Source organism: Poecile atricapillus, chromosome 33, assembly GCF_030490865.1.
Source record: "Poecile atricapillus isolate bPoeAtr1 chromosome 33, bPoeAtr1.hap1, whole genome shotgun sequence".
In the NCBI taxonomy this organism is placed as follows: Eukaryota; Metazoa; Chordata; class Aves; order Passeriformes; family Paridae; genus Poecile; species Poecile atricapillus.
The window spans coordinates 1,203,995-1,225,915 of NC_081281.1; the positions used below are offsets into that span (position 1 = coordinate 1,203,995).

Sequence of the window (21,921 nt, forward strand, 5' to 3'; positions counted from 1 at the left end):
TTGGGGACACTGGGGACATCGAGGGGGACAGTGGGGACACTGGGGGGGGGACATTGGGGGACACTGGGGGGACATTGGGGACACTGGGGGGGACACTGGGGACATTGGGGACATCGGGGGGGACATTGGGGGGACACCTTGGGGACAGGAGTGGGGACATTTGGGACATTGGGGACATCAGGGGGACATTGGGAGGACAGGAATGGGGACATGGGGGACAGGAGTTGGGACATTGGGACACCCATGGGGACATCAGGGGGACACTGGGGACAGCAATGGGGACATTGGGGACATCGGGAGGGACATTGGGGACATTGGGGGGACACTGGGGACAGCCATGGGGACATTGGGATATTGACGGGGACATTGGGGACATCACTGGGGACACTGGGACAGCCCTGGGGACACTCCTGAGGTGGCCCTGGGGACACGGGGACACCCCTGGGGACACCCCTGGGGACATTGGGGACATCTCTGGGGACATTGGGGGGATTGGGGACACCCATGAGGACATTGGGGACATCACTGGGGACACGGGGACAGCCCTGGGGACACGGGGACAGCCATGGGGACATTGGGGACAGCCCTGGGGACACGGGGACAGTCCTGGGGGACAGCCCTGGGGACACTCCTGAGCTGGCCCTGGTGTCCCCCGGCCCTTTGGGGACAGCGGTGACACCCCCGTGTCCCCCCCCGGCCGCCATCGCGCCCCGCCCAGAACTACAGCTCCCGGCATGCTCCGCGCCGCACCTCGCTACACCGAGCGCTCTGATTGGCTGCGGCGTCTCCACCAATAGGCGGGCGCGTTGTTGGGCGGTTTTCGGCGGAGCGGGCCGGTGCTGAGGGAAGGAGCCAAGATGGTTCTGGAGAGCACCATGGTGTGGTGAGAGCGGCGGCCGCGGGCTCGGAACACCCCCGGCCGCTCCCCGGCATCCTCACGGCAACCCCCGGGCACCCCCGGGCACCCCCGGGCACCCCCGGCCCGGAACGGCCCGGAACGGCCCGGCCGCGGCTTTCCCTGAGTCATGGCGGGGGGGGCGGAGCGGGGCCTGAGGGGGCGCGGGGGGATGAGGGGACAGAGAGGGGACAGAGAGGGACATGAGGGGACAGAGAGGGGACAGAGAGGGGACAGAGAGGGGCTGAGGGGACAGAGAGGGGCTGAGGGGACAGAGAGGGGACAGAGAGGGGACAGAGAGGGGCTGAGGGGACAGAGAGGGGACAGGGAGGGGCTGAGGGGGACATGAGGGACATGAGGGGACAGAGAGGGACATGAGGGGACACAGAGGGGACACAGAGGGGACAGAGAGGGGCTGAGGGGACAGGGAGGGGACAGAGAAGGGACATGAGGGGACAGAGAGGGACTGAGGGGACAGAGAGGGGACAGAGAGGGGCTGAGGGGACAGAGAGGGGACACAGAGGGGACACAGAGGGGACACAGAGGGGCTGAGGGGACAGAGAGGGACATGAGGGGACAGAGAGGGGACAGGGGACAGAGAGGGACATGAGGGGACAGAGAGGGGACAGAGAGGGGCTGAGGGGACAGAGAGGGGCTGAGGGGACAGGGAGGGGCTGAGGGGACAGAGAGGGGACAGAGAGGGGCTGAGGGGACAGGGAGGGGCTGAGGGGACAGAGAGGGGACAGAGAGGGGCTGAGGGGACATGAGGGGACAGAGAGGGACATGAGGGGACAGGGAGGGGCTGAGGGGACAGAGAGGCTGAGGGGACACAGAGGGGACAGAGAGGCTGAGGGGACACAGAGGGGACAGAGAGGGGACATGAGGGGACAGAGAGGGGCTGAGGGGACAGAGAGGGGCTGAGGGGACACAGAGGGGACAGAGAGGGGCTGAGGGGACAGAGAGGGGACAGAGAGGGGCTGAGGGGACAGAGAGGGGACAGAGAGGGGACAGAGAGGGGCTGAGGGGACAGAGAGGGGACAGGGAGGGACATGAGGGGACAGAGAGGGGACAGGGAGGGGCTGAGGGGACAGAGAGGGACATGAGGGGACAGAGAGGGGACAGGGAGGGGCTGAGGGGACACAGAGGGGACAGAGGGGACATGAGAGGGGACGGAGAGGGGACAGAGAGGGGCTGAGGGGACAGAGAGGGACAGGGAGGGACATGAGGGGACAGAGAGGGGCTGAGGGGACAGGGAGGGGACAGGGAGGGGACAGAGAAGGGCTGAGGGGACAGAGAGGGGACAGGGAGGGGACAGAGAGGGGCTGAGGGGACAGAGGGGACATGAGGGGACATGAGGGGACAGAGGGGACAGAGAGGGGCTGAGGGGACAGAGAGGGGCTGAGGGGACAGAGAGGGGACAGAGAGGGACATGAGGGGACAGAGAGGGGACAGGGAGGGGCTGAGGGGACAGAGAGGGGCTGAGGGGACAGAGAGGGACATGAGGGGACAGAGAGGGGACAGGGAGGGGACAGAGAGGGGCTGAGGGGACAGAGAGGGACATGAGGGGACAGAGAGGGGACAGGGAGGGACATGAGGGGACAGAGAGGGGACAGAGAGGGGACATGAGGGACATGAGGGGACACAGAGGGGCATGAGGGGACAGAGAGGGACATGAGGGGACAGAGAGGGACATGAGGGGACAGAGAGGGACATGAGGGGACAGAGAGGGGACAGGGAGGGGCTGAGGGGACAGAGAGGGGACAGAGGGACATGAGGGGACAGAGAGGGGACAGGGAGGGGACAGAGAGGGGCTGAGGGGACAGAGAGGGGCTGAGGGGACAGAGAGGGGACATGAGGGGACACAGAGGGGACAGAGAGGGGCTGAGGGGACAGAGAGGGGCTGAGGGGACACAGAGGGGACAGAGAGGGGCTGAGGGGACAGAGAGGGGACAGAGAGGGGCTGAGGGGACAGAGAGGGGACAGAGAGGGGACAGAGAGGGGCTGAGGGGACAGAGAGGGGACAGAGAGGGGACAGAGAGGGGCTGAGGGGACAGAGAGGGGACATGAGGGGACAGAGAGGGGACAGGGAGGGACATGAGGGGACAGAGAGGGGACAGGGAGGGGCTGAGGGGACAGAGAGGGACATGAGGGGACAGAGAGGGGACAGGGAGGGGCTGAGGGGACACAGAGGGGACAGAGGGGACATGAGAGGGGACGGAGAGGGGACAGAGAGGGGCTGAGGGGACAGAGAGGGACAGGGAGGGACATGAGGGGACAGAGAGGGGCTGAGGGGACAGGGAGGGGACAGGGAGGGGACAGAGAAGGGCTGAGGGGACAGAGAGGGACATGAGGGGACAGAGAGGGGACAGGGAGGGGACAGAGAGGGGCTGAGGGGACAGAGAGGGGACATGAGGGGACATGAGGGGACAGAGGGGACAGAGAGGGGCTGAGGGGACAGAGAGGGGCTGAGGGGACAGAGAGGGGCTGAGGGGACAGAGAGGGACATGAGGGGACAGAGAGGGGACAAAGAGGGGACAGAGAGGGGCTGAGGGGACAGAGAGGGGACAGGGAGGGGACACAGAGGGACATGAGGGGACAGAGAGGGGCTGAGGGGACAGAGAGGGGACAGGGAGGGGCTGAGGGGACAGAGAGGGGCTGAGGGGACAGAGAGGGACATGAGGGGACAGAGAGGGGACAGGGAGGGGACAGAGAGGGGCTGAGGGGACAGAGAGGGGACAGGGAGGGACATGAGGGGACAGAGAGGGGACAGGGAGGGGACAGAGAGGGGCTGAGGGGACAGGGAGGGGACAGAGAGGGGACATGAGGGACATGAGGGGACACAGAGGGGCATGAGGGGACAGAGAGGGACATGAGGGGACAGAGAGGGACATGAGGGGACAGAGAGGGACATGAGGGGACAGAGAGGGGACAGGGAGGGGCTGAGGGGACAGAGAGGGGACAGGGAGGGGACAGAGAGGGGACACAGAGGGACATGAGGGGACAGAGAGGGGCATGAGGGGACAGAGAGGGGACAGGGAGGGGCTGAGGGGACAGAGAGGGGACAGAGGGACATGAGGGGACAGAGAGGGGACAGGGAGGGGACAGAGAGGGGCTGAGGGGACAGAGAGGGGACATGAGGGGACAGACATTCTCAAAAAAGGGATTTTATGGATCTAACCCTTCCCCATTCCCAAAAAAAGTGTGATTTTACAGAACCATTCCCAAAAAAGGGAGGATTTCATGGAACCATTCCCAAAAAAAGGGGGGATTTTACAGAACCATTCCCAAAAAAGGGAGGATTTCATGGAACCATTCCCAAAAAAAGTGATTTTACAGAACCATTCCCAAAAAAGGGAGGATTTCATGGAACCATTCCCAAAAAAAGGGGATTTTATTCATTTAACCTTTCCCCATTCCCCAAAAAAAGTGAGATTTTATGGAACCATTCCCAAAAAAAGTGTGATTTTACAGAACCATTCCCAAAAAAAGTGATTTTACAGAACCATTCCCAAAAAAGGGAGGATTTCATGGAACCATTCCCAAAAAAGGGGGGATTTTACAGAACCATTCCCAAAAAAGGGAGAATTTCATGGAACCATTCCCAAAAAAAGTGTGATTTTACAGAACCATTCCCAAAAAAGGGAGGATTTCATGGAACCATCCCCAAAAAATGGGATTTCATTGATCCAAACTCCCATTTCCCAAGCAGAACACCCCTCATTCCATCCCCAAACCCCCTCCCCGAGCCCCCCAGAGTGCAGAATTCCCCTCAGCATTCCCTGTTTCCATCATTCCCGGGAACGGCAGCGTGGATAACAGCGAGTACATGCGCAACGGGGATTTCCTGCCCACGCGGCTGCAGGCGCAGCAGGACGCCGTCAACATCGTGTGCCACTCCAAAACACGCAGCAACCCCGAGAACAACGTGGGGCTCATCACCCTCGCCAAGTAGGGAAACTGGGAAAAACCGGGAATGGGGCTGGGAAAACCAGGAAAAACCGGGAAAAACCGGGAATGGGGCTGGGAATTCACCCTGGCCAGGTAGGGATCAATGGGAACATCGTGTGCTGCTCCAAAACACGCAGCAACCCCGAGAACAACGTGGGGCTCATCACCCTCGCCAAGTAGGGATCCATGGGAATCATGGAGCTGGGAATGGGGCTGGGAAAACCAGGAAAAACCGGGAATGGGGCTGGGAATTCACCCTGGCCAGGTAGGGATCAATGGGAACATCGTGTGCCACTCCAAAACACGCAGCAACCCCGAGAATAACGTGGGGCTCATCGCCCTCGCCAAGTAGGGATCAATGGGAATCATGGAGCTGGGAATGGGGCTGGGAAAACCGGGAAAAACTGGGAAAAACCGGGAATGGGGCTGGGAAAACCGGGAATGGGGCTGGGAATTCACCCTGGCCAGGTAGGGATCAATGGGAATCATGGAGCTGGGAAAGGCTGGGAAAACCGGGAAAAACCGGGAAAAACCGGGAATGGGGCTGGGAAAACCGGGAATGGGGCTGGGAATTCACCCTGGCCAGGTAGGGATCAATGGGAACATCGTGTGCCGCTCCAAAACACGCAGCAACCCCGAGAACAACGTGGGGCTCATCACCCTCGCCAAGTAGGGATCAATGGGAATCATGGAGCTGGGAATGGGGCTGGGAAAACCGGGAAAAACCGGGAAAAACCGGGAATGGGGCTGGGAATTCACCCTGGCCAGGTAGGGATCAATGGGAACATCGTGTGCCGCTCCAAAACACGCAGCAACCCTGAGAACAACGTGGGGCTCATCACCCTGGCCAAGTAGGGAGCATGGAGCTGCGGGAAAAAGTGGGAATGGGGCTGGGAAAACCGGGAATGGGGCTGGGAAAACCGGGAAAAACCGGGAAAAACCGGGAATGGGGCTGGGAAAACCGGGAAAAACCGGGAATGGGGCTGGGAATTCACCCTGGCCAGGTAGGGATCAATGGCAACATCGTGTGCCACTCCAAAACACGCAGCAACCCCGAGAACAACGTGGGGCTCATCACCCTCGCCAAGTAGGGATCAACGGGAATCATGGAGCTGGGAATGGGGCTGGGAAAACCGGGAAAAACCGGGAATGGGGCTGGGAAAACCGGGAAAAACCGGGAATGGGGCTGGGAAAACTGGGAATGGGGCTGGGAATTCACCCTGGCCAGGTAGGGAGCAACGGGAAGCACTGAGCCGCGGGAAAAAGTGGGAATGGGGGTGGGAAAAAGTGGGAATGGAGTGGGAATGAGGAGGTGGGAATTCAGGGAGAAGGAGGTGGGGAAAACTGGGAATGGGGGTGGGAAAAACCAGGAATGGGGCTGGGAATTCACCCTGGCCAAGTAGGGATCAACGGGAATCATGGAGCTGGGAAAGAGTGGGGAAAAGTGGGAGTGGGGGTGGGAAAAAGTGGGAGCGAGGAGTTGGGAAATCGGGGAATGGGGGTGGGAAAAACTGGGAGTGAGGAGTTGAGAATTTGGGGAGAAGGAGGTGGGAATTCAGGGAAAGGAGGTGGGAAAAACTGGGAATGAGGAGGTGGGAATTCACCCTGGCCAAGTAAGGGATCATTGGGAATCACGGAGCTGCGGGAAAGGGTGGGAAAAAGTGGGAATGGGGGTGGGAAAAACCAGGAATGGGGGTGGGAATTCACCCTGGCCAAGTAGGGATCATCGGGAATCACGGAGCTGGGAAAGGGTGGGGAAAAGTGGGAATGGGGGTGGGAAATCAGGGAATGGAGATGGGAAAAACTTCAGGGAGTTTCCTCCCAGATTCCCAAAGAAATCCCCAGGAATTTCTCCCTAACTTAATCCCAGGGCTGGAATTGCTCCCAGGGAGGGAATTCCCCCCCAGATTCCCAAATAAATCCCCAGGAATTTCTTCCTAATCCCAGGGGCAGAATTTCCTCCCAAATTCTCCAGGATTTGCTCCCAAACTCCTCAGGAATTGCTCCCAGGATGGGAATTCCCCCCCAGATTCCCAAAGAACCCCCCAGGAATTTCTCCCAAACTTAATCCCAGGGCTGGAATTCCTCCCCAATTCCTCAGGATTTGTTCCCAGGGAGGGAAATTCCAGGATTTGCTCCCAAACTCCTCAGGACTTGTTCCCAGGGAGGGAATTCCCCCCCAGATTCCCAAAGAACCCCCCAGGAATTTCTTCGTAACTCAATCCCAGGGCTGGAATTCCTCCCCAATTCCTCAGGATTTGTTCCCAGGATGGGAATCCCCCCCCAGATTCCCAAATAAACCCCCAGGAATGACCCCTGGGCCGGGAATGGCTCCAGAATCCCGGGAATTTCCCCTTTCCCGGCAGTAACTGCGAGGTGCTGACCACGCTGACGCCGGACACCGGGCGCATCCTGTCCAAGCTGCACTCGGTGCAGCCCAAGGGAAAAATCACCTTCGGCACCGGGATCCGCGTGGCACACGTGAGTTCCTGGGAATTCCCGCCTTTCCTGGGAATTCCCACCATTTCCGGGAATTCCTGTCCTTCCTGGGAATTCCTGCCCTTCCCAGGAATTCCTGCCCTTCCTGGGAATTCCTGCCTTTCCTGGGAATTCCTGCCCTTCCTGGGAATTCCTGCCCTTCCCGGGAATTCCCGCTTTTCCTGGGAATTCCTGCCTTTCCTGGGAATTCCTGCCCTTCCTGGGAATTCCTGCCCTTCCTGGGAATTCCTGCCTTTCCTGGGAATTCCTGCCCTTCCTGGGAATTCCTGCCCTTCCTGGGAATTCCTGCCTTTCCTGGGAATTCCTGCCTTTCCTGGGAATTCCTGCCCTTCCCGGGAATTCCTGCCCTTCCCGGGAATTCCTGCCCTTCCCTGGAATTCCTGCCCTTCCCAGGAATTCCTGCCCTTCCCAGGAATTCCTGCCTTTCCCGGGAATTCCTGCCATTCCCGAGCTTTTCCCAAATTGGCTTTGCCAGGGTTTTGGGGGTGGGAACGGTGGGGGAGGTTTGGAAGGTCGGTGTGGATCTGGGGGATTGCAGCTGGAATTTGTTGGGATTCCAGGAATTCCAGCTGGAAATCCCGGATAAATTCCAGGAAATCCCATTGAAATGGCACATAAATCCATGGAAATCCAACTGAAATCCATGGGAATCCCACATAAATCCATGGAAATCCAACTGAAATCCATGGAAATTTCAGATAAATCTCAGGAATTCCAACTGAAATCCCGAATAAATTCCTGGAATTCCGATTGAAATCCATGGGAATCCAACTGAAATCCATGGGAATCCCACATAAATCCCAGGAATTCCAACTGAAATCCCACATAAATCCATGGAATTCCAGTTGAAATCTATGGAAATTCGCCATAAATCCATGGAAATTTCATGTAAATTTATTGCAAATCCATGGAAATGTCAGATAAATCCATGGAAATGTCAGATAAATCCATGGAAACGTCAGATAAATCCATGGAAATGTCAGATAAATCCATGGAAATGTCAGATAAATCCATGGAAATGTCAGATAAATCCATGGAAATGTCAGATAAATCCATGGAAATATCAGATAAATCCATGGAAATTCCACAGAAACCCAGACCAAATCCACCATAAAAATCCATGGAAATGTCAGATAAATCCATGGGAATTCCTCAGAACCCCCTCCTGAGTGTCCCCACGGAGCCGATCCCGGGATCTGGGGGGGTTTCCTGCCCGGAATTCCCGGGAAAAGCCCTGAATCCCGGGATTTGGTGCAGCTGGCGCTGAAGCACCGGCAGGGCAAGAACCACAAGATGAGAATCATCGCCTTCGTCGGCAGCCCCGTCCTCGACAGCGACAAGGACGTGAGCGCGGGATAACGGGATAACGGGATCGGGATAACAGCGGGATCACGGGATCGGGATCACGGGATCGGGATAACGGGATCGGGATCACGGGATCGGGATAACGGGATCGGGATAACGGGATCGGGATAACGGGATCACGGGATCACGGGATCGGGATAACAGCGGGATCACGGGATCGGGATAACGGGATCGGGATAACGGGATCGGGATCACGGGATCGGGATAACAATGGGATCACGGGATCGGGATAACGGGATCGGGATCACGGGATCGGGATAACGGGATTGGGATAACGGGATCGGGATAACGGGATTGGGATAACGGGATAACAGCGGGATCACGGGATTGGGATAACGGGATCGGGATAACGGGATCGGGATAACGGGATAACAGCGGGATCACGGGATCGGGATAACAGCGGGATCACGGGATCGGGATAACGGGATTGGGATAACGGGATCGGGATAACGGGATTGGGATAACGGGATCGGGATCACGGGATCGGGATAACGGGATAACAGCGGGATCACGGGATCGGGATAACAGCGGGATCACGGGATCGGGATAACGGGATTGGGATAACGGGATCGGGATAACGGGATCGGGATAATGGGATAACAGCGGGATCACGGGATCGGGATAACAGCGGGATCACGGGATTGGGATAACGGGATCGGGATAACGGGATCGGGATAACGGGATCGGGATAACGGGATCGGGATAACGGGATTGGGATAACGGGATAACAGTGGGATCACGGGATCGGGATAACGGGATAACAGCGGGATCACGGGATCAGGATAACAGCGGGATCACGGGATCAGGATAACAGCGGGATCACGGGATCGGGATAACAGCGGGATCACGGGATCGGGATAACGGGATCGGGATCACGGGATCGGGATAACGGGATAACAGCGGGATCACGGGATCGGGATAACAGCGGGATCACGGGATCGGGATAACGGGATCGGGATAACGGGATAACAGTGGGATCACGGGATCGGGATAACAGTGGGATCACGGGATCAGGATAACAGTGGGATCACGGGATCAGGATAACGGGATAACAGCGGGATCACGGGATCGGGATAACAGCGGGATCACGGGACTGGGATAACGGGATCGGGATCACGGGATCGGGATAACAGCGGGATCACGGAATAACAATGGGATAACGGGACTGGGATAATGGGACTGGGATAATGGGACTGGGATAACGGGACTGGGATCACGGGACTGGGATAACAATGGGATCGGGATAACAATGGGATCACGGGATAACGGGATCGGGATCATGGGACTGGGATAACAACGGGATCGGGACTGGGATAACAGGATCAGGATAACAACGGGATAATGGGACAGGGATAACGGGATCGGCTCCGGGATCACGGGACTGGGATAACAGCAGGATCAGGACTGGGATAATGGGATCAGGTCTGGGATAATGGGATCGGGTCCGGGATTGGCTCTGGGGAATGCGGGATCAGCTCTGGGAGCAGCTCTGGGATCCACCCTGGGAAATCTGGGATCTGTTCTGGGATCAGCCTGGGATCCACTCTGGGAAATCTGGGATCGGCTCTGGGATCCACTCTGGGAAATCTGGGATCTGTTCTGGGATCAGCCTGGGATCCACTCTGGGAAATATGGGATCAGCTCTGGGATCCACTCTGGGAAATCTGGGATCGGCTCTGGGATCAGCCTGGGATCCACTCTGGGAAATCTGGGATCGGCTCTGGGATCAGCCTGGGATCCACTCTGGGAAATCTGGGATCGGCTCTGGGATCCACTCTGGGAAATCTGGGAAATCTGGGATCAGCTCTGGGGTCAGCCTGGGATCCACCCCAGGACTGGCTGGGTCACAGGTGGGGATCCCTGGGATGGATCCCTCAGAGCTGGGGATCAAATCCTGACCTGCTGATCCCAGGGAATTCCTGGATCCCGAGTTCCCGTGGGATCCCGCTGATCCCCGGGAATTCCCGAGTTCCCGTGGGATCCCAGGGAATTCCTGAGTTCCCGTGGGATCCCAGGGAATTCCCGAGTTCCCGTGGGATCCCTCTGATCCCCGGGAATTCCCGCTTTTCCAGCTGGTGAAGTTGGCCAAGCGCCTGAAGAAGGAGAAGGTCAACGTGGACATCATCAACTTTGGGGAGGAGGTGAGAATCCCGGGAATTCCCACATTCCAGGGGGAATTCCCACATTCCCAAATCCCGTTTTTCTCTCTCCCAACATTCCCAAATCCCGTTTTTCCCTCTCCCAACATTCCCAAATCCCGTTTCTCTCTCTCCCAACATTCCCAAATCCCATTTTCCCTCTCCCAACATTCCCAAATCCCGTTTTCCCAGGAAGCCAACACGGAGAAGCTGATGGTGTTCATCCCCTCACCTTTCCTCCATTCCCAAATCCCGTTTTTTCCTCTCCCAACATTCCCAAATCCCGTTTTTCCTTCTTCCAACATTCCCAAATCCTGTTTTTCCCTCTCCCAACATTCCCAAATCCCGTTTCTTTCTCCCAACATTCCCAAATCCCGTTTTTCCCTCTCCCAACATTCCCAAATCCCGTTTTTTCCTCTCCCAACATTCCCAAATCCCGTTTTTCCCCTCCCAACATTCCCAAATCCCGTTTCTCTCTCTCCCAACATTCCCAAATCCCGTTTTTCCCTTTCCCAACATTCCCAAATCCCGTTTTTCCTCTCCCAACATTCCCAAATCCCAGGTTTCTCTCTCCCAACATTCCCAAATCCCGTTTTTTTCCCCTCCCAACATTCCCAAATCCCATTTTCCCTCTCCCAACATTCCCAAATCCCGTTTTCCCAGGAAGCCAACACGGAGAAGCTGATGGTGTTCATCCCCTCACCTTTCCTCCATTCCCAAATCCCGTTTTTTCCTCTCCCAACGTTCCCAAATCCTGTTTTTCTCTCTCCCAACATTCCCAAATCCCGTTTCTCTCTCTCCCAACATTCCCAAATCCCGTTTTTCCCTCTCCCAACATTCCCAAATCCCTTTTTCCCTCTCCCAACATTCCCAAATCCCGTTTTTCCCTCTCCCAACATTCCCAAATCCCGTTTCTCTTTCTCCCAACATTCCCAAATCCTGTTTTTCCAACACGGAGAACATTCCCAAACATTCCCAAGCATTCCCAAACACTCCCAACATTCCCAAATCCCGTTTTTCCTCTCCCAACATTCCCAAATCCCGTTTTTTCCTCTCCCAACATTCCCAAATCCCGTTTTTTTCCAGGAAGCCAACACGGAGAAGCTGACGGCGTTCATCCCAGCTCTCCCAACATTCCCAAATCCCGTTTTTCTCTCTCCCAACATTCCCAAATCCCGTTTCTCTCTCTCCCAACATTCCCAAATCCCGTTTTTCTCTCCCAACATTCCCAAATCCCGTTTCTCTCTCTCCCAACATTCCCAAATCCCGTTTTTCCTCTCCCAACATTCCCAAATCCCGTTTTTCCCTCTCCCAACATTCCCAAATCCCGTTTTTCCTCTCCCAACATTCCCAAATCCCGTTTTTCCTCTCCCAACATTCCCAAATCCCGTTTTTCCCTCTCCCACCATTCCCAAATCCCGTTTTTCCCTCTCCCAACATTCCCAAATCCCGTTTTTCCCTCTCCCAACATTCCCAAATCCCGTTTTTCTCTCTCCCAACATTCCCAAATCCCATTTTTCCTCTCCCAACATTCCCAAATATTCCCAAATCCCGTTTTTCCCTCTCCCAACATTCCCAAATCCCGTTTTTCTCTCTCCCAACATTCCCAAATCCCGTTTTTTCCTCTCCCAACATTCCCAAATCCCGTTTTTATCTCTCTCCCAACATTCCCAAATCCCGTTTTTCCTCTCCCAACATTCCCAAATCCCGTTTCTCTCTCTCCCAACATTCCCAAATCCCGTTTTTCCCTCTCCCAACATTCCCAAATCCCGTTTTTTCCTCTCCCAACATTCCCAAATCCCGTTTTTCCTCTCCCAACATTCCCAAATCCCGTTTCTCTCTCTCCCAACATTCCCAAATCCCGTTTTTCCCTCTCCCAACATTCCCAAATCCCGTTTTTCCCTCTCCCAACATTCCCAAATCCCGTTTTTCCTCTCCCAACATTCCCAAATCCCAGGTTTCTCTCTCCCAACATCCCCAAATCTCGTTTTTTCTTCTCCCCATTCCCAAATCCCGTTTCTCTCTCTCCCAACATTCCCAAATCCCGTTTTTCTCTCTCCCAACATTCCCAAATCCCGTTTTTTCCTCTCCCAACATTCCCAAATCCCGTTTTTCCCTCTCCCAACATTCCCAAATCCCGTTTTTCCCTCTCCCAACATTCCCAAATCCCCTTTTTCTTCTCCCAACATTCCCAAATCCCGTTCTTCCCAGGAAGCCAACACGGAGAAGCTGACGGCGTTCATCCCAGCTCTCCCAACATTCCCAAATCCCGTTTTTTCCTCTCCCAACATTCCCAAATCCCGTTTTTTCCTCTCCCAACATTCCCAAATCCCGTTTTTCCTCTCCCAACATTCCCAAATCCCGTTTTTTCCTCTCCCAACATTCCCAAATCCCGTTTTTCCCTCTCCCAACATTCCCAAATCCCGTTTTTCCCTCTCCCAACATTCCCAAACCCCAGGTTTCTCTCTCCCAACATTCCCAAATCCCGTTTTTTTCCAGGAAGCCAACACGGAGAAGCTGATGGCGTTCATCCCAGCTCTCCCAACATTCCCAAATCCCGTTTTTCCCTTTCCCAACATTCCCAAATCCCGTTTCTCTCTCTCCCAACATTCCCAAATCCCGTTTTTCCTCTCCCAACATTCCCAAATCCCGTTTTTCTCTCTCCCAACATTCCCAAATCCCGTTTTTCCCTCTCCCAACATTCCCAAATCCCGTTTTTCCTCTCCCAACATTCCCAAATCCCGTTTTCCCTCTCCCAACATTCCCAAATCCTGTTTTTCCTCTTCCAACATTCCCAAATCCCGTTTTTCTCTCTCTCCCAACATTCCCAAATCCCATTTTTCCTCTCCCAACATTCCCAAATCCCGTTTCTCTCTCTCCCAACATTCCCAAACCCCAGGTTTCTCTCTCCCAACATTCCCAAATCCCGTTTTTCTCTCTCCCAACATTCCCAAATCCCGTTTCTCTCTCTCCCAACATTCCCAAATCCCGTTTTTCCTCTCCCAACATTCCCAAATCCCGTTTTTCCCTCTCCCAACATTCCCAAATCCCGTTTTTTCCTCTCCCAACATTCCCAAATCCCGTTTTTCCTCTCCCAACATTCCCAAATCCCGTTTCTCTCTCTCCCAACATTCCCAAATCCTGTTTTTCCCTTTCCCAACATTCCCAAATCCCGTTTTTCTCTCTCCCAACATTCCCAAATCCCGTTTTTTCCAGGAAGCCAACACGGAGAAGCTGACGGCGTTCATCACGGCTCTCAACGGCAAGGACGGCAGCGGTTCCCACCTGGTGACGGTGCCGCCGGGGCCCAGCCTGGCCGACGCCCTCATCAGCTCCCCGGTGCTCGCCGGCGAGGGCGGAGCCGTGCTCGGCCTCGGAGCCTCCGACTTCGAGTTCGGCGTCGATCCCAGCGCCGACCCCGAGCTCGCGCTGGTACGGAGCCGCCGGGGATTGCCAGGGATTGCCAGGGATTGCCTGGGATTGCCAGGAATTGCCAGGGATTGCCAGGGATTGCCTGGGATTGCCTGGGATTGCCAGGGATTGCCAGGAATTGCCTGGGATTGCCAGGGATTGCCAGGGATTGCCAGGGATTGCCAGGGATTGCCTGGAATTGCCAGGGATTGCCTGGGATTGCCAGGGATTGCCAGAGATTGCCAGAGATTCCCTGGGATTGCCTGGGATTCCCTGGGATTGCCAGAGATTGCCAGGGATTGCCAGGGATTGCCAGGGATTGCCAGGGATTGCCAGGGATTGCCTGGGATTGCCTGGGATTGCCTGGGATTGCCAGAGATTGCCAGGAATTGCCTGGGATTGCCAGGAATTGCCAGGGATTGCCAGGGATTGCCAGGGATTCCCTGGGATTCCCTGGGATTCCCTGGGATTGCCAGGGATTGCCTGGGATTGCCAGGGATTGCCAGGGATTGCCAGGGATTGCCAGGGATTGCCAGAGATTGCCAGGGATTGCCAGGGATTGCCTGGGATTGCCTGGGATTGCCAGGGATTGCCTGGGATTGCCAGGGATTGCCTGGGATTGCCTGGGATTCCCTGGGATTGCCAGGGATTGCCAGGGATTGCCAGGGATTGCCTGGGATTGCCAGGGATTGCCTGGGATTGCCAGGGATTGCCAGGGATTGCCTGGGATTCCCAGGGATTGCCAGGGATTGCCAGAGATTGCCAGGGATTCCCTGGGATTGCCTGGGATTGCCAGGGATTGCCTGGGATTGCCAGAGATTGCCAGGGATTGCCTGGGATTGCCAGAGATTGCCAGGGATTGCCAGAGATTGCCAGGGATTCCCTGGGATTGCCTGGGATTGCCAGGGATTGCCTGGGATTGCCAGGGATTGCCTGGGATTGCCTGGGATTGCCAGAGATTCCCTGGGATTGCCAGGGATTGCCAGGGATTCCCTGGGATTGCCAGGGATTCCCTGGGATTGCCAGGGATTGCCAGGAATTGCCAGGGATTGCCAGGGATTGCCAGGGATTGCCTGGGATTGCCAGAGATTGCCAGGGATTGCCAGGGATTGCCTGGGATTCCCTGGGATTGCCAGGGATTGCCTGGGATTGCCAGGGATTGCCAGGGATTGCCAGGGATTCTCTGGGATTGCCAGAGATTGCCAGGGATTGCCAGGGATTCCCTGGGATTGCCAGGGATTGCCAGGAATTGCCAGGGATTGCCAGGGATTGCCAGGGATTGCCTGGGATTGCCTGGGATTGCCTGGGATTGCCAGGGATTGCCTGGGATTGCCAGGGATTGCCAGGGATTGCCTGGGATTGCCTGGGATTGCCAGAGATTCCCTGGGATTGCCAGGGATTGCCTGGGATTGCCAGGGATTGCCAGGGATTCCCTGGGATTGGGAATGGTGGTTGGGAATTGGAGGAAATCCCAGATTTGGTTTTTCTGTCACCCCTCATTCCCAGGGATTGGGAATTTCCGTTGGGAATTGGAGGAAATCCCAGATTTGGTTCCTCCATCGCCGACCCCTCATTCCCAGGGATTGGGAATTTCAGTTGTGAATTTCCATTGGGAATTGGACCCTGAGGAAATCCCAGATTTGGTTCCTCCATCACTGACCCCTCATTCCCAGGGATTGGGAATTTCCGTTGGGAATTGGAGGAAATCCCAGTTTTGGTTCCTCCATCACCGACCCCACGTTCCCCAGGGATTGGGAATTTCAGTTGGGAATTTCAGTTGGGAATTGGACCCTGAGGAAATCCCAGATTTGGTTCCTCCATCACCCCTCATTCCCAGGGATTGGGAATTCCAGTTGGGAATTCCAGTTGGGAATTCCAGTTGGGAATTGGAGGAAATCCCAGATTTGGTTCCTCCATCACTGACCCCTCATTCCCAGGGATTGGGAATTTCAGTTGGGAATTGCAGTTGGGAATTGGACCCTGAGGAAATCCCAGATTTGGTTCCTCCATCACCCCTCATTCCCAGGGATTGGGAATTTCAGTTGGGAATTCCAGTTGGGAATTGGAGGAAATCCCAGATTTGGTTTCTCCATCGCCGACCCCTCATTCCCAGGGATTGGGAATTTCAGTTGGGAATTTCCATTGGGAATTTCAGTTGGGAATTGCAGTTGGGAATTGGACCCTGAGGAAATCCCAGATTTGGTTCCTCCATCACCGACCCCTCATTCCCAGGGATTGGGAATTCCAGTTGGGAATTGGAGGAAATCCCAGATTTGGTTTCTCCATCGCCGACCCCTCATTCCCAGGGATTGGGGAGCTCCCAGCGTTGGGATCCCATGGATCCCAAGCCCCTCCTGGGAGCTGATTCCCGGTTTTCCCGGGGTTTTCCAGGCGCTGCGGGTGTCCATGGAGGAGCAGCGGCAGCGGCAGGAGGAGGAGGCGCGCAGGGCGGCCGCGGCCTCGGCGGCGGAGGCCGGGATCGGAGCCACCGGAGGGGACGGTGAGGGAACAGCGGGAGTGGGAATCGGATTTATTGGATTGGGAATGGGATTGAGGGGGTTGGGATGGGATTGATGGGATGGGAATGGGATTTATTGGATTGGGATGGGATTGAGGGGGTTGGGAATGGGATTGAGGGGATTGGGATGGGATTGAGGGGTTGGGGATGGGATTGAGGGGAAGGGGATGGGATTGAGGGGATTTGGAATGGGATAGGATAGGATGGGATGGGAACAAGGAGAACTGAAAACCAGGATGGGCTTGGAGAGAAATCCTTCCCTGGATCCCATTCCCTGGATCCCATTCCCCGGATCCCATTCCCTGGATCCCATTCCCTGACTCCCATTCCCATTCCCTGGATCCCATTCCCTGGATCCCATTCCCTGGATCCCATTCCCATTCCCTGGATCCCATTCCCTGGATCCCATTCCCATTCCCCAAATCCCATTCCCTGGATCCCATTCCCATTCCCCGGTTCCCGTTCCCATTCCCTGGATCCCATTCCCTGGCTCCCATTCCCATTCCCCTGATCCCGTTCCGGATCCTATTCCCATTCCCCTGATCCCGTTCCGGTTCCCGTTCCCGGCAGAGTCGGACGAGGCCCTGCTCAAGATGACGATGGGGCCGCCGGAGTTTGGCCGTGCGGGGCTGCCGGACCTGAGCTCCATGAGCGAGGAGGAGCAGATCGCCTACGCCATGCAGATGTCCCTGCAGGGCGCCGGTGCGTGCCGGGAAAACACCGGGAAAACCCCGGGAAAACACCGGGGAAACACCGGGAAAACTGCGGGAAAACTGCGGGAAAACTGTGGGAAAACACCGGGAAAACCGCGGGAAAAACGCGGGAAAACACTGGGAAAACACTGGGAAAACTGTGGGAAAACACCGGGAAAACACTGGGAAAACTGTGGGAAAACTGCGGGAAAACTGTGGGAAAACACCGGGAAAACACCGGGAAAAAACACCGGGAAAAAACACCGGGAAAACACTGGGAAAACTGCGGGGAAAACTGCGGGAAAACTGCGGGAAAACACCGGGAAAACACCGGGGAAAACACCGGGAAAACACCGGGAAAACACCGGGAAAACCGCGGGAAAACACTGGGAAAACACCGGGAAAAACGCGGGAAAACACCGGGAAAACTGCGGGAAAACACCGGGGAAAACACTGGGAAAACTGCGGGGAAACCGCGGGGAAACACCGGGAAAACCGTGGGAAAACACCAGGAAAACACTGGGAAAACACCGGGAAAACCACGGGAAAACCCTGGGAAAAAAGTGCAGGGAAACCCCGGGAAATCCGTGGGGAAATCATGGGGAAAGCCATGGGAAAACCACAGGAAAATTGCAGGAAAACCGTGGAGAAAGCCAAGGGAAAACCACGGGAAAACTGTGGGAAAACCACGGGAAAATCATGGGGAAAACCCCGGGAAAACTCCTGGGAAAAAACTGCGGGAAAACCATGGGAAAAATGTGGGAAAACCATGGGAAAACCCCCAGGAAAATCGTGGGGAAAGCTGCGGGAAAACCCCCGGGAAAACTGGGAAAATTGTGGGGAAAACTCTGGGAAAATCATGTGGAAAACCACGGGAAAACCTCTGGGAAAACCGTGGGAAAACCACAGGAAAAACGCGGGAAAACCCTTGGAAAACAGTGGGAAAATCCTGGGGAAAACCACGGGAAAACTCCCGGGAAAACCACGGGAAAACTGCGGGAAAATCTCTGGGAAAACCTCTGGGAAAACCCCAGGAAAACCTTTGGGAAAACCCTGGGAAAACCACAGGAAAACCACAGGAAAAACCGCAGGAAAAATGTGGGAAAACCCTTGGAAAACTGTGGGAAAATCATGGGGAAAACCACGGGAAAATCTCTGGGAAAACCCTGGGAAAACCTCTGGGAAAACCCTTGGAAAACTGTGGGAAAATCATGGGGAAAACCACGGGAAAATCTCTGGGAAAACCCTGGGAAAACCACAGGAAAACCATGGGAAAACCCCCAGGAAAACCGTGGGGAAAACCCCGGGAAAACCCTTGGGAAAAAACCGCGGGAAAACCCTGGGAAAACCACGGGAAAACTGCAGGAAAACCGCTGAAAACTGGGGGAAAACCCCGGGAAAACCCCGGGAAAACCCCGGGAATCGCAGCCTGGCTGTTCCCAGGGGGATTTTCCATGGATTTCTGGGCTGGGGTTGGGGGTTTGGGGGAGTTTTCCCAAGTGGAGGTGAAGAAAATCCTTGGGAAAACCCCGGGAAAACCCCGGGAAAGCCTCGGGAAAGCCTTGGGAAAGCCTCTGGAATGGCTCTCCGGCTGCTCCCGGGGTTTTCCATGGATTTCTGGGATTGCAGAGTTTGCCCAGGCTGAGGCGGCCGAGGTGGACAGCGGAGCCGCCATGGACACGTCCGAGCCCGCCAAGGTCAGGGAATTCCCGCGATTCCCGGATCATTCCGGGACATTCCGACATTCCCATCATTCCCAACCTGTCATTCCCATCATTCCCATCATTCCCACCCCGACATTCCCATCATTCCCATCATTCCCATCATTCCCATCATTCCCATCATTCCCATCTCTTCAGTCCCATAAATCCCATCCCATCATTCCCATTATTCCCATTTTTCCCATCAATCCCATCCCGTCATTCCCATCATTCCCATAAATCCCATCATTCCCATCTCTTCAATCCCATAAATCCCATCCCACAAATCCCATCATTCCCACCAATCCCATCCCATCATTCCCATCATTCCCATCATTCCCATTATTCCCATTATTCCCATCCTGTCATTCCAAATCATTCCCAACAATCCCATTAATCCCATAAATCCCCTCCCATCCCATCCCACCATTCCCATCCCATTCCCACCATTCCCACCATTCCCATCCCATTCCCATCCCATTCCCATCCCATTCCCACCATTCCCACCATTCCCATCCCATTCCCACCATTCCCACCATTCCCATCCCATTCCCACCATTCCCACCATTCCCATCCCATTCCCACCATTCCCATCCCATTCCCATCCCATTCCCATCCCATTCCCACCATTCCCAGGATGGGATCAAGCTCCTCCTCCAGCCCCGCCCATCCCAAACTGTTTTGGCTCCTGTGGGATTTTCGGGATCCCAAATCCCCAGGAACGATCCCAAATCCCCAGGAATGATCTGGAATTCCCAGGAATGACCCCAAATCCCCTGGGAATGATCCCAAATCTCGAGGAACGATCCTGAATCCCCGGGAATGACCCCAAATCCCTGGGAACGACCCCAAATTCCCTGGAATGATCTGGAATCCCCGGGAATGACCCCAAATCCCTGGGAACGACCCCAAATCCCCGGGAACGATCCCGAATCCCTGGGGATGATCCCAAATCCCCGGGAACGACCCTGAATCCCTGGGAACAACCCGAAATTCCTGGGAACGATCCGGAATTCCCCAGGAACGATCCGGAATTCCCGGGAACGATCCAGAATCCCCGGGAACAACCCGGAATTCCCTGGGAACGATCCCGAATCCCTGGGGATGATCCCAAATCCCCAGGAACAACCCGAAATCCCCGGGAACAACCCGAAATTCCCGGGAACGATCCCGAATTCCCCAGGAACGATCCGGAATTCCCCGGGAATGATCCTGAAATCCCCGGGAACGATCCCAAATCCCCGGGAACGATCCTGAAATTCCCGGGAACGATCCAGAATCCCCGGGAACGACCCTGAACTTCCCGGGAACAACCCGAAATTCCCGGGAACGATCCTGAAATTCCCGGGAATGATCCAGAATCCCCGGGAATGACCCGGAATTCCCGGGAACGATCCGGAATTCCCCGGGAACGATCTGGAATTCCCCGGGAACGATCTGGAATTCCCCGGGAACGATCTGGAATTCCCGTTCTTCCCCGCTTTTCCCGCTTTTCCCGCAGGAGGAGGACGACTACGACGTGATGCAGGACCCGGAATTCCTGCAGAGCGTCCTGGAAAACCTTCCCGGCGTGGATCCCAACAACGAGGCCATCCGCAACGCCATGGGATCCCTGGCTTCCCAGGCCGCCCGGGAAAACCGGGAAAACAACCGGGAAAACCGGGAAAACCGCAAGGACGAGGAGAAGAAATGAATCCCGGGAATTCCCGGCGGAAAAAACGGAATTAAGAGGAATTTTTTCCTTTGGGAATTACAGAAATAAAAGGATTAAAAGGTTTTTTTTTGGGGTTGGGAGGAGTTGTTTGGGAAGGGGAAGGATTTTTTTGGGAATGGCGCGGGAATTCCTTGGGAATTGTGGGAATAACACAAGGAATTTCTTGGGAATTGCAGAAATAAATGGGAATTGCAGAAATAAATGGATTAAAAGGAGTTTTTTTGGGAATTTTCCCAGAATTTGGTTTTTTTGAAGGGAATTCCTGGGAATGGCGGGAATTTGTTGGGAATTACGGAATTCCTTGGGAATTGTGGGAATTGAAGGAATTTCTTGGGAATTGCAGAAATAAATGGATTAAAAGGAGTTTTTTTGGGGAATTGAAGGAGTTTCTTGGGACAGGTCGGGATAATTGAAGGGAATTCCTGGGAATGGCGGGAATTTGTTGGGAATTACGGAATTCCTTGGGAATTGTGGGAATGTTACAGGGAATTTCTTGGGAATTGCAGAAATAAAAGGATTAAAAGGAGTTTTTTTGGGGAATTGAAGGAGTTTCTTGGGAATGGTCGGGATAATTTAAGGGAATTCCTGGGAATAGCGGGGAATTCTTGGGAATAACCCACGGAATTCCTTGGGAATTGTGGGAATTGAAGGAATTTCTTGGGAATTGCAGAAATAAATGGATTAAAAGGAGTTTTTTTGGGAATTACGGAATTTCTTGGGACAGGTCGGGATAATTGAAGGGAATTCCTGGGAAATCGTGGAATTCTTGGGAATAACCCACGGAATTCCTTGGGAATTGTGGGAATTGAAGGAATTTCCGGCCCGGCCTCAGCGGGAGCGGAATTCCCGCAGCAGCTCCCGGCATCCCCCGCGCGCTGATTGCCGGGGCGGGGCTTGGGCGTTGATCGACAACAGAATCAACCAATCAGAAAAGGGGAGCAGCAAACGCGGGCCAATAGAATGAGGAGAAAGGCGGGGTTAAATATGAGTGACAGCTCTGCGGACCAATGAGCGACGAGGATTGGCTTGGCGGGCTTTTGG

At 55.3% G+C, this 21,921-nt stretch overlaps 1 protein-coding gene across 2 annotated transcripts; it reads left to right on the top strand.

Annotated features, from left to right (window-relative positions):
* Positions 1-739: 739 nt before the first annotated feature.
* On the top strand, positions 740-21,377 carry PSMD4 (proteasome 26S subunit ubiquitin receptor, non-ATPase 4). Of its 2 annotated transcripts, XR_009280084.1 has the most exons (11): positions 740-883; positions 4,703-4,843; positions 7,210-7,324; positions 8,600-8,686; positions 10,780-10,848; positions 14,062-14,277; positions 16,648-16,756; positions 17,345-17,476; positions 19,096-19,163; positions 20,668-21,095; positions 21,245-21,377. XR_009280084.1 is itself a non-coding variant. In XM_058860460.1 (10 exons), the coding sequence occupies exons 1-10, from the start codon at positions 858-860 to the stop codon at positions 20,857-20,859; spliced, it is 1,155 nt and encodes a 384-aa protein (XP_058716443.1). In that variant the 5' UTR covers positions 740-857; the 3' UTR covers positions 20,860-21,377. The 2 variants fall into 2 exon arrangements, 1 of the variants encoding a protein (XP_058716443.1); XM_058860460.1 differs by having other exon boundaries at positions 20,668-21,377.
* Positions 21,378-21,921: the final 544 nt, after the last annotated feature.

Excerpts from the sequence above, each read along its gene's own strand:
- PSMD4 (XM_058860460.1), top strand. The coding sequence starts at position 858 with ATGGTTCTGGAGAGCACCATGGTGTG. Across the intron at positions 8,687-10,779 it reads TCCTCGACAGCGACAAGGAC|CTGGTGAAGTTGGCCAAGCG; the intron begins GTGAGCGCGGGA and ends CCGCTTTTCCAG. Across the intron at positions 17,477-19,095 it reads GATGTCCCTGCAGGGCGCCG|AGTTTGCCCAGGCTGAGGCG; the intron begins GTGCGTGCCGGG and ends CTGGGATTGCAG.